The 12805-nt window shown below is 42.2% G+C and overlaps 1 protein-coding gene across 1 annotated transcript in view; it reads right to left on the bottom strand.

Moving 5' to 3' along the window:
• eif3ea (eukaryotic translation initiation factor 3, subunit E, a) overlaps positions 1-12805 on the bottom strand; it is a 46558-nt gene that overhangs the window by 27934 nt on the left and 5819 nt on the right. The window contains exons 4-5 of the mRNA XM_035382730.1: positions 6815-6857; positions 5899-6003 (exon numbers count right to left, since the gene is read on the bottom strand). Coding sequence (XP_035238621.1) covers positions 5899-6003; positions 6815-6857 — 148 coding nt within the window. The remainder of the gene's footprint in view (positions 1-5898; positions 6004-6814; positions 6858-12805) is intronic.

Below are 12805 nucleotides of genomic sequence, written 5' to 3'. Positions count from 1 at the left end.
TCTGTGTCTCAGTGGGACACTGCAGTCCAGGGAATGGTAATCAAAGAGATGGTCCAAGGTTCAGAAAAGCCCTGATAACCAAATGTACCAGACATGATGGAAAAGAATCCACCCGGAAGTCGGGATTGAGGAATGTCGTCTGTCAGACCGCCACAAAGCCATGTACAAGGCCCCCAGACCACCAGCTGGGAGCAGAGACCGCCAAGTGTGTGACTGCTGACCAGGCCTGGTGTCCTTCCCAAGTACTGAAAAAACAAACTCTGGGCGAGACGTGTGGTGCAGGGCTGCTGACTCCAAATATATCCGAATCCACCCGTGTGGTTGAGGGTTCGAGTCCCCACCATGGATCTTTCTGTGCAGCGATCCTGTCTCTACACTCTTAAAAAAAAATATTTAAAAAAAACATCAGGCTTGGCCAATCCCACAAAAACCACTGATATATATCCAAGAATTTCTGAGTTTAAAAAAGAGGCAAAGTTCAAACAAGTGCAGCCAATTACAGGGCTTATGTAACAGTTTTAAGTGTGAAATTAATATAAGCCAATATAAGCCAATAATCTCACCTACTTTATAAAACACAGATATTTTCATGCTATAATGCGTGCTGAATTACAGTCAAAATACAATTGACCTCTGCCGCAAGTTCATATTAGTCTCCAGAACAGATGGCCAGAAATGACAAGACGTTACACCTCTCCAGCAGGCAGAGACGACACCTGCCAAAATATCCATGCTCACAGGACCCTCCCCCATGTGAAATCACAGAAGTGGGCCACAGGCAGCCCTTGGTCAGGCTGTTTACTCGAGTAGCCAAGTACTTGCCAGCAGATTCCATATGATGAGTATGAGTTTTTCATACGATTAAGAAATAAATTTCCTTTTAAGGCTATTTCCTTGATGAAGATTAAAGGTATCTTATGCAGGATTTTTAGACATGCCCTAGTCCTGTGTTAAGAAGTCTCATCCTCTGTCCTCAACCCACTCACCTCAGTTTTCATATTTTATATCACTTTTTTGATCATTTTAATTTATATATCTCCCCTTTTCAATAGCTATCGCCATCTAGGAACAGGAATTCCAAGGTTGATTCTGTTTTTTTAATGAGCCCTATCAGCTTGTCAGCATAGCCAATGCTCGCCTCCAGCCTGACCATACCCCACAGTCCCAAACAAAAAAGAGCATCACACCCAGAAACATTCCAAAAGAATCTTAGAAGAAGAAATACAGCCAGAGTACAAAGTCGATAGATATGACTGAACATGGTTATTCTATATCAGTGGTCTCCAACCCTGGTCCTGGAGAGCTACAGGGTCTGCTGGTTTTCATAGTGACCCTGCACTTCATGAATCAATTAGAGCAGTTGATTACACAGCTAACTCAACTCACCTGGTGTCTTGGGTCTCAACTGGGTGCAGATTTTAAGGTGAAAACAAAAACCAGCAGAGCCTGTACCTCTCCAGGACCAGGGTTGGAGACCACTGTTCTATATGCTCAAGGTAAAAATCCTGCATAGTATGCCTTTAACAACACAAACACAGTCTAGGCTTCTACCTTCAGGATAAATCAGCCTTACATTAACACGTTGTTGTTTATTCTCGGCTATTCAAGAGGTAGGCTTATAGTGCGAAAGTAGTTTACAAAAAATGTCACATTGATGTCAGAATATAGCCAGCAAATCATAAATAGCAAGTTGCATAATGCAGGTGTAACTTACAAGATATTATTGTGTATACTGCAGGACACTCACGCTCTCCCCCGCAAGCTTCACACGTCTTCGTAATTGTCAGAGTCTCTTTTTTAATTGTTTTGCTTAGAAACCACTATAAAGTGTAGCGAAATGCCTGATGTTTTATTGTTGTCATCCTCCATCCCCTAGAGTGCAGAGCATGAGACAACTATAGACTTAAGGCCAAATGTTCTGCAATCTTACGCCCTGATGTCTAAGAAGTAGCCTAGCTTTGTCTATTTTCATGTCTTTGTTTCCCTAAATAACATTTATCAAACAATGTCAGAAGCCTATTCGCCCACTATAGCCTGATAAGTATGAGAAAGGAGACAGACAGCTGCCGGGTGCCTATTTGCTTTATCCTGTTAAACTTTTCTGTGTGAAGTAAAACTGGGGTCTGCTGCTGTATAAACGGCTTTAAGCACCACCACTCCCAAAAAAACATTTATAAATAAAAGAGTACTTGAGAATTTGCAGGGACAAATCAGCTTGACATTGTGTAAAGGAAATCGGAAAATGCCCCACTCCTAGTCAGGAACGCGACCTTTTTTTTTTTTGCATGGGGAAAATTAGAATGAATCAAAAGTTGAATGATTCTTTATCTTGAAACAGAGGCTTGAAAATGGAAAACAAATACAGGAAGGAAAATAAAAACAGCCCGGTCCCTCACATTTCATTAGAAAATTAATTTCGGCTTCTGCGCCAAAATCCAAGTAAAACTTTGTGGTTTGAGTTCAACAGGGTTTATTCTTTCCAGTTTGTTCTAGCACCCGTTCCATTACTGAAATGGCAAGAAATATTTAATATCATTTTCAAAAGCATCCAGCGGAGCGCGGATCAGAGAAATAAGCGTCACTTAAAGACGTTCTCAGCCCGTCACGCAGCGGGCGGAACGTTACGCCGCCTCGACTCTGAACGCACCCAGGGTAAGCGATCCGCTCGGAACAGTGGGCCTCTTTGATCGAAAATATAAGTTGGCCGGCTTTAAATGACTTCGAAAAATATAGAACTTAACAGAGATGGGCATTAAGGGGAAAAACGGTTGCGCTGCCAATATAAAGGTCACCGCTTCGTCTCTGAAAGTGTTTGTTTTTTGTTGGAAGCCGGTGTGCGCTCCGTTTTGGCCGGCCTCCATGTCATTACGGTTGGCTCCGCACACTGACTTGCTTTCAGCGGCCGCCATGCTAGAATAGTTTCAATACCTGGATTTTCCACGGGTTACCTTGAGTTTCCATTTGTTCGCTAAAATGGCACAGCCGCTGACTGACCAGCAACAATAAATTTACTGTGCTGGAAATCCTACAGGACACTCAATCTTTATTCTCAACATCCAATCCCTGCATTAACAAATGATATGAATAACTTGCTCTTTTCACGGCGCACTGTAACTGGACCTCTGTCCTGGATTTGCGAGCGCCCACTTTATCCTGCTTACCTTTCCCACGTAAATGACTTATAGTGCTCCCCTTCTATCATAATGAGGTGGCTTGTGGAGATGGGAGGTCCAAGAGAAGCGGAGAGAGCAGGTATTGGGTATAGGATTCGCGCTGATTCAATTTATTTTTTTACATGGCTTTTTAAGTGGCTTTGCATTGTCAGAGCGAGGAAAAAGTATCAGGTCACAAACAGCGACCTGATACTTTTTGTTCTCACCCGAGTCTAAAATATGGGCTAACAGTTTCAATATACAGCAGGGGTGTCCAATCTTATCCGAAAAGCGCCGGTGGGCGTGCAGATTTTCCTCTAACCCAGCAACAAAGACACCTGATTCTACTTATCAAGGTCTTGATTGAAGACCATGATTAGCCAAATAGTTAAATCAGGGGTTGCGGTGCTAGGCTAAAACAAATACCTGCACCCACACCAGCCCTTTTCAGATAAGATTGGTCATCCACAATATACTGGAATGGAATGTATGGATTAGAGCATAATGGGGTTTAAGCAATTCAAGTTCATTTAGAAGGAGCTGCTTAAGGGGGAGGGAGAGTCATTAATCATGCATATGAATGATGCAAATACTTAAGTCATAACTACCAACTGGGATTTAAAGTACTAGCCCAAATCGAGGGTCACTTTGTAGCGTCACTCAGAAAATCAATCAAATGCTTCTTTACAGCGACGGAGCTGAGGGCCGTCTCAGAGCCAGCCGTCTGAGAAGAGTCACTAGGGATGAGCGCCATTTCCGCCGGGCAGAACCGAGGAAACGGCCTCACGGCTGAAGCCGCCTGATCGAGCCCCTGAGGAAAACCTCTCGTCTCAATCCGTGTTATAAAAACAAAATGGCTGAAATTCTGTCAAAACACACCAATTTCCGTTCTCATGAATATGCAATGCTGTCGTTGGGTTCCAGGATGGAAAGAAAGTATTTTCTCTTTTCATCCAAATACCACAGAATAAGGGAAGGGAACACAAACAAATAACTGCATGGCAGATATGACAAACACCGCCATGTCATGAAATCAGCGCACAACTGGAAAGGAAAGTCGTGCAACGCATTATGTTGAAAGTACGGGCTAGTAAATAATACTTTTTTCCTCAGCCTATATCGAGTTTTGCGAACTCTACTAATGCAAAAATTCTGATCGTCTCGCAAGGTGTTCCGTTGGAAAACTACACACCCTGAGTCTTCAGGTCAAGGGAAACTCATGTGGCACCAGGCTGAATCCATGAGCAGAGATCTTTGGTTCACCTGGGGTCTCACCTATGCAGAGTTTGGCGTTAGAACGTTAGAACATTCCGCCCTGTTCTCCTCAACTCCTCACGCTTCACGTTATGATGCTCTCTTCACCACCTCCATGGAGCAATGCGTCCAATAACAGGCCCCAGTCATCCTGCAGGGTTTGCTTTTGTTACGGCAGCTCACTGTGACACGGAATTCCCCCGCCCCCGGCACCACCTCCCAAACCCCCGCCTGGCAGAGGTTTCCCCTGAACCCAGACGGCATCGCAGAACCCTGCACCTCTGACGCTCTCTGCCTAGTTCATCTTTCACCCGTTTTCTTAAAGGCAACGGGGAAAAAGAAGCCACAAACACCAGAGGCCCAGCAATGAGCCCTTTGTTTACCGGGGAAAGCAGAAGTACGCATGTGTAATGCGGATACTGCCAGTACTTTCAATGAACTGTAATCATCTTGCCACAAACCTACATTGGTATTATCTGATTTCCAAACTATTCCACTAGTGAAAATTATTTAATCTGAGCCCTGGGACTGTCCCCGTCTCCTACGTTAAAACCAGACAAATAGTCTGGGAGATGTACCGGGCCCTGCGTTTCCATGGAGCTTTTCAGCAACTGTCGGCAATAAAGAATCAGCGTGCTCTGGTCGGCAACAGAAATAGATCAGGGAAAGTACAGTGCATTTGAACAGAGCCTCAAGTAATACACTGGGAGGCGTTGCCCACTTTAACTACAGAATATGCGCAGACAGATTTATCACGCTTTGCACAATAAATCAGAAAATGTGTTATGACATGAATCCATACATTGGGATACAGAACCCTGGGCAACCGGCTGGCTGCCGGTCTGCAATCAATAAATAGTTTACTGAAGCATTTGTAGACTTCAGTGATACTATTTCATAAAATTAAAGACAGATTATGTCATCTACACTTAAAAGACTCTTATTGGCCAAGTCATTTTCTCTACTGCAGAATACGAGGTCTACAAACGATAGTGGCCCAGCACATTATTTGAGGACTACAGATGAAACTACAAATGAAGACAGTACGAAATAGCGAATGACATCTCTGCATCAATCAAAGAGGATATCAGGATTAGAAGAGCAAATGATTCATTTTGTTCCTAAAACACAGCGGTTTTTCAGACGCAGAGCGCAGCCGCATTGCTGGTGATTTACAGGGTTTGGCGCGGCCCCGTCCCAGAGAAAACAGATCATAAAAAGAGTAATTTACGCTCGCACTTGAAAGGCTTTTACTGAACCGAGCCTTTCGAGAGAAGTCTCAATCAAGAAGGCTGCTTATCTGCGACACAAAGACCCGTTATGCCTGAGTGCGGTTGACGCACTTAATTTGTAAAACAGGGACCCCACATTCGTGACTTCTTGGCCTGTCCGGCTTTCAAAACGCAGACTGGAGTTTAGCCCTACTACACGATCCATTCTTACTTCTGCATCCCGTAATCCTCGTCTTAAACGTTAGCGGTGAAGCGCTTACCAGAACACGGAAGAAGTAGAGGTACTCGGCAGCCCCGGAGTAGTTCCCACACTCGTACTGGAACTTGGCGTATCTGTAGAGGGTGTCCAGGTACTCCTGGCGAAACTGTCAAGAGAAAATAGTCCAAAACGTCAGTTTACGGGCTAGACTGCAGGAATAGAACGATTCATACTGACAGAAAAAAAAACAATATTGGCAAACAAGTCTGAACAGTTGCAAGAATAAATATGTGACCTCTCTTATTTATTCTTACGAGTGAAGTTTGACACCGCGATTACAGAACGCCTTTTTTTCGGCACAAGAGAAGGGGCCTTCCCAGGGACTGACGCTCAGCAGCGAGCGCATGGCTCCGTGAATACTACCATTTTGGAGGTTTATATCTGAGGGAAGAGCTCGACGGTCGCTCGAACAATGGCTCCTCAGAGTATGACAACAAATTGGGTAAATTGCTGCATCTTGAATGTCGGCATGTGATGTCATCTTGAACCGATCGTTTTTTTTGTTTGTTTTTTTTCGTACCCCAAGGGCTCTGACAGGCATTATTAAAGACAGTCCTTCCCCTACGGACAAGGACCCCTGCCCTGTTGTGGGGGTGCACTGAGGACAGAGCGCAGGTCAGTAGTCTGTCGAGCTGGGAGGGGAGCGGCGGGGAAGTGCGACACCGAACATACACTTCCCGCATTTTTGTGGCCGGGCCCACGGGTCTCAGACTGTTCCGTTTATTCTTACCAATCCACCACAGAATGTAAATGTCTACAGAATTCTACAGCCCGTGGAAACCCTCAAATGAGCTAAGGTTTGGGAAGTCATTTAGCGTCCCCCGCCGCCTTACAGCATTCAGTTCACAAAGAAGTCAAGCGAAACACTGGAGCACACACACAGACAGATAACGAGACGTCAGCAAAGTGCAACTCACACTGTGCTTCTCGGCCAGATAGTCAAACAGCATTCGTCCGTCTCTGAAAAAAGAAGACACATCTGTTAGCAGCTCTTCTAAACTGACGAGTAACTGATTAGCCAGCAAGTTTATGATGGCTTAATACACTTTCATTTTTTCCTTATGTTTAATTTCCATGAAACACTGCAGCCCTGGAAACAAACAGGTCATGTTCCATAAAAACACATTCCTGTTTTTCAAAGATGTCCTTAAACAGCACAATGAACACACGTTGAAAAATGAACAGGTGCTTCAGTACAAAGCTATTGAGAAGATGGAGTGGAAACAGGGATCCAAGATGCAAAGAAATAGCAGAACCATTAAAATGGATCAAGAGTTGCCGTGCTTTGCCGGTAACTCTATCTCTGAAAAGTCAAGGCTGGCGTGCGACTGATAGGCCTTCAAAATCGGGTCCGGTAAGCCGGTTTGATTTTACAAAGGAAAGGCCTCTCCGCCCTCAAAATTGATGCTTGAGAGCAAATCATCGTAAACAGACCATCCAACCAGGAGAACAGCAATTATATTGACTTTCACCATTTCCTAATATTTTTTTATATATACATTTTTTTTGTTTTAAATAAGGCTCAATAACAAACTGCCTTCCTGACATGATATGGGGGAGTTAAGACCAACTGCTGACCATGTGACTGCCCTGCCAACCCACGTGCAGTGGCAGTTGATGAATGAGTTCGGGGCTGGTAACCAAGCTCGCCACAAGACCATCTCTCTCAAATGTGGCTAGCCTCTAATGAAAAAGGAGCGGGGGGACTCGATCTCGGAAGGAGGCGAGTTGACTTTTTTTTGTGGGGCGTTCAAAGGATGTTTATAAAAGCACTCTTGACTACTCTGTATTTACGCCATTATATTGCCCTCCGACATATGCTGCCATTTTGGGGAAGATTAATCTCCGTTAATGGCTGCAGTAAAGGACTTGAACAATGTGTTTCTCCCTACCAGCGCACCACCCCCCCCCCCCCCCAGCCCCTCCGCCCCGCCCCGGCCGCGATTTATTGCCGCTGATGTAAGCCTGTGTTAAACGCTGGATTACATCTTTACTTTGTCAACTCTCACCGCCTCCCGGCTTGGGCCTAATGAGCCGCAGGCCTGTGGGGGAGAGAGGCCCTCCTGTCAGAGGCGACTGTGCGTGAACGCCGGGCTCTGGAGATCAACAGGTAACAGTTCGGGTGGAGAGGTCTAGCCCCCCATAACCCTCCCTCTCTCGCTGCTCCCCTCAGCAACACTGATCCTCAGATGGAAGAGCCTCATCTCAGACATCAAGGTTGACTCCTGCTGGCCAACAATCTCTGCTGTTTGTGGGAGGCTGGGAGCAATTGGACTTATTTGGAATGCCATCAATGAAGATTAATACCGTTTAAAGGTCTATGGGGGAGGTGGAGAGGACATTGCTACGTTTATATGTAGAAATTCTGTAAGCTCATCAGGGCACCACTAAAAGCAATTTAAACTGGGGTCAATCAATCAAGTGTGGCAAAATTGGAACAGCTTTCCAGAAGACTCTTGGGGTGCACAAGACCAGGCATGACACAGTCCTATTTCCTCCCAAAAGCCAGGGTTTTCACCCTGTGACCCAAGTTTCAGATTAATGAAGGCCATTCACTTTCCCCAGCAATGCGAAACATGATCGTTATAGTGGATGGTGTTTTTTCTTTCACTGAGAGGACGATAGTCTAGGACAGGCATCTCACACTTGGCTCCTAGTGGGTCACAGTGACAGCTGGTTTTAGAGCATTTCAGTAATCAAATCATGATATGCTAAATAGTGCACACACCTTGTTTTCACGAACTGGCTACTGACTGAAAGAAAAACAAAAATATTGCAGACATTGCAGCCCTCCAGGTCCGGAGTTTGAGATCCCTGGTCTAGACAGTAAGTAAAATGACAAGCTCAGATAGGCTTAATAGACTGTTCTAGTCATCAAAAAATCTTAGGGTCCAAAGCTCTTTCAACCTGCACAGTGCCCCCCCAGAAAAAAATAAAAAAACAAGCTTTTTCTTAATTCATTGACCAAGTCCATATTGAGAGTGAATAAAGCATGAAATTAGAATTAAAGCACAGTCAAGCAATTGGAAGCAGAGCCAAAATCTAAAAGCCACAACTTTGCTCATAGCCATATTAAAGACTGGCAGGAAGGAAATGCTTTTTCTACAGTGAGCTTGTTTGTAGAACCCCACCTACCAAGAGGGTACCAATTGCAAAAAAAAGAAAATGTGTTGTAAGGTCTTTGTTAGGTGCACGTATTCCATGATAATATAGTCATGCTGCCCTCAACCCAGTTTAAAATCCAGAGTGGCTCAGTGCAGAATAATCCACACAGGTGAACATCCCGGTACCTTGAATAGAGATTTTGTTAAAAATCCAAATTTCAGTTTCTACATTCATCGAGTAGTCTCCTTACATCCAGCTGGTTTTTATGTACACATGCTCCATTTTATCATTCCAAAGAGAGCTTTTTCCCTCAAATGTACAGGAGTTAACAGGCAAAAACTGCATGCTCAAAACCACCTCACACTCTTGCAACTAATCCCATCGGTAGGATGTATCTTATGGCTTATATGAAAATGTTGCTTGTAAGAAATGACAGATTCAGGCACACACTTAAATACACCTGATTACCTGAAATACACACTTACAAGCTGCATTTTCAATTGTACATTTCGGATATGGAAACAAAACTAAAATAAGCAACAGTTATTTGGGTTCCCAGCAAGCTTGACGCTAACAAGCACTGCGCAATTTACAAGCAAAGTTAATAAGTGTTGTCTTTGTTATGATTACATTGATTTTTTTCTAAATTCAGTTAAAAATTTGTTTATGCAATTTGAACAAGGAGAACCTTGCTACAAGAAACAAAAATGAATTACCTGCCAATGGGTCACCATAATTCTGAAAGCTGTCACACTTGAGCGCATGAAATGTAAACTTCAAGTGTCTGCGATTACATTCATGGAAATCTCAGAATTTTAAAAGGCTTAGGGTTTAACAGATTGCATGCAAGATGGTGGCAGAATTAAGAAATAAACCTTGCTCATACAGTTACAATAAATCCGTTTGAATACGCACATGATTGGTTAATTCTGTTGTAAGTAAAATAATGGGAGAAATGACAAAACTACATAACACACTAGTTTCAAACCATATTTCAAGTACCTCAGAATTCAATAGAACAAACCTTTTCAGTAAAAGTGCACCCCAATCACACATCTATCATATCCCAACGTAAGTCACCCAAGCTAGGGTGCCTAGTGCGTGGGGGGAGGGGGGGGGTGTAACTTAAGCAACTCAAGAAAGGATCAGACACAATGTTACTTAAGGCAAAATGACATTTCCAGACCTGCCAACCTTGGGAAAATATTTTGAGTACCACAATAGTCAGTGTAATGCTTAGTTCACACGCATTCGCACCACTTCGCTTTGCACACGACAGTCTGCAAGAGACACACACACACACACAAGCCTTTCTTCATAATTCTAGTTTTGACTGTAGAAGTGATCAGGCAAAATTGTATAATTTGACCTGATTCTAAAATATCACTTGCACTGCACTGGGCTATATTATGATATACTTGCAAGTCAAACGTTTGAATACACCTGCTTAAACCCATTTTTTTCATGATTAGCATTTCATTATATGATATGTGTGCTTATACAAACTGATAACTATAAGTGAATTGCATTTAATTATTTAATAAAAATAGACATAATTTATATTGTATATTGTAACATCTTTTCATTTTCAAGTATTTACAGAAACTTATGTTGTAATGTAAAAAAAAAAAAAAACTTGTACAACACTCAGTTATGAATAAAACCAAGTTTCTGTTCATGATTTCCATTTTTATTTAATAATTAAATCAGCTGATATAGGCACATATCATATAGGGAAAAAAAGTATTCAATTGAAAAATTATCTAGGAATGTAGGCCTTTGTAACTAGAGGTTTAGCTAAATTATTACATGAAGCTCCTTGGTGGCTAATGTCAAAATCATAAATGCACATTGTGCAAAATGCATGGTGCGCAAGTTTTGCGGGGCGGAGGTACGTGTGTGCGCGATTCAATGTTAGAACAGGGAGTCTCTGTGGCGTTTGAGTTACTGCAGCTAAATAATTCCATCAGTTATTCTCACCGTAGCCGTCTCGTCACGAGGCTAAATCGTATGCGAGCTACTACTACGGCTAACTATATACACAAATTTCTCATTAGGATATACCTCTTGAAATGCATCATCACGTGAAGTTGCCGAACATGTTTTAATGTTTTATATGTTAACATTACGGTGACATTATTGTGCTTGATTATTACTCTCCCACTTCTCATTTTACCTCAGCATTACAGCGTTACGCCTCGGTGGATAATAAAGTACCGCTGTGTATCAGTGGATGTTGAGTGGGTCGGGCGGGTCACAGAACCACAAGCACAAGGTCGCATCTGGTCCAATCCGAGGGATGTAGTTTGCATACCGAATAAATGTACGGTATTATTTTGTATTGATTGATTGTTTTGCGTAATTAAATTAGAAATTTTTTTTTGCGCATAATTTCAGTTGGCATTTCGTACATGCGTATTTTGACCAAGAATGGCGTGGTTGGTACACAAAATGTGTGCAGGTTGGCAGGTCTGCATTTCATAAACCTTAACTGACTAAGGTTCAAATTTTCATTATTAAAAAGTTTTCAAATGCTATACTTAAAGGGTATGTTTTGCAGAGACCTAAAGGGCATTTTAAGACCTACGAGAAGTAAAAGTGGTTTGGATTTCAGCAACAGGGTGCTGACCAATACAAATTTGGTATTTCAGATTCAAGGGGAAAAAAATTTCAATAAAATTATTATTATTAAAATTATTAAATTATCAATAAAACCCAGTATTACCACTACAGGGTAGGAATGTAGTCAGATATTTCAGATATGTAGATTTGTGTGCATTGTTTCATGTCCACAGTTATGAAACAAACCGATACAGGCTAAAATTGCTGGATGAACACACTGGGAACCTTGAACATGATCTGATGCTCACTCTATGGTTCTTAAGGGAAGGGTTTTGATTAGCCACAAGTTGCGTTATGTTCCAATAAAAGATATTAAAGCATGGGTTGCATAAAAAGAAAAATATTCAAAAACAGTTCTTCCCAAAAATACACTGAGTGTTGACAGACTGCTACTATGTTCAAACCTCATGGGTCGCTCAAAATTAGATTAACTTAGATTTGAGAAGCATAACGGTCTGCTGAATATCTTTTGAAATTGTTCAAATCCAAACTTATAAGAAAGGTCCTTGATTGGTTTGCTGATTTTCTTTTCTAGACTAATGTTATCTATCTCTACCAAAGCAAGGGCAGAGGCTACATTCAGTCAACTATTTTAATCAAGGCGAAGTCAGCACTGACATAATAGCTTTAAAAAAGGTTGACCACAGCATTCTGTGTCATTAGTCTTCTGTAAGTTTACACAGAACCCAAACACATCATCGGGTGAGTCTGAACCAAAATGTACTTATTGTTTGATCGCGACCCAATATAAAATGCAGCTCTTTCCTCAATTAAATACATTTAGGGCCTTTCAACCAATCTGAAGAACTCCATACCTAGAAGCTGTGAAAATGATTACTACTGTAAAACACACGTTGTCCATAATAAGAAAACAACAAGAAGAAATCAAAGTGACTGGCTGCACACAAAACAATAGAAAACAGACATTTATCCAACAAACAGCTATAAGGAGATTACAGTACACTCGTTATGTATTTCTAAAGAAAATCTGAATAATGTAACAATGACAAATGACTGGATGCGACAGCTCGACATTAGTTGAAATTCAGATAGCAAACACGCATCCAGTTAAGAATCATTAGCACACAGGCAAAAAGAAAAACTGAATACCTGGACACTGCCTTGCAGTGTTCTTTAATTCAGTGACATAAGTGAGGTTTTGACTATTGTGGGCACTGTGA

Source organism: Anguilla anguilla, chromosome 1 (genome assembly GCF_013347855.1).
Source record: "Anguilla anguilla isolate fAngAng1 chromosome 1, fAngAng1.pri, whole genome shotgun sequence".
Classification (NCBI taxonomy): Eukaryota; Metazoa; Chordata; class Actinopteri; order Anguilliformes; family Anguillidae; genus Anguilla; species Anguilla anguilla.
The sequence above is the reverse complement of the archived record's forward strand: the minus strand, read 5'-3'. Positions and strand labels throughout refer to the sequence as shown.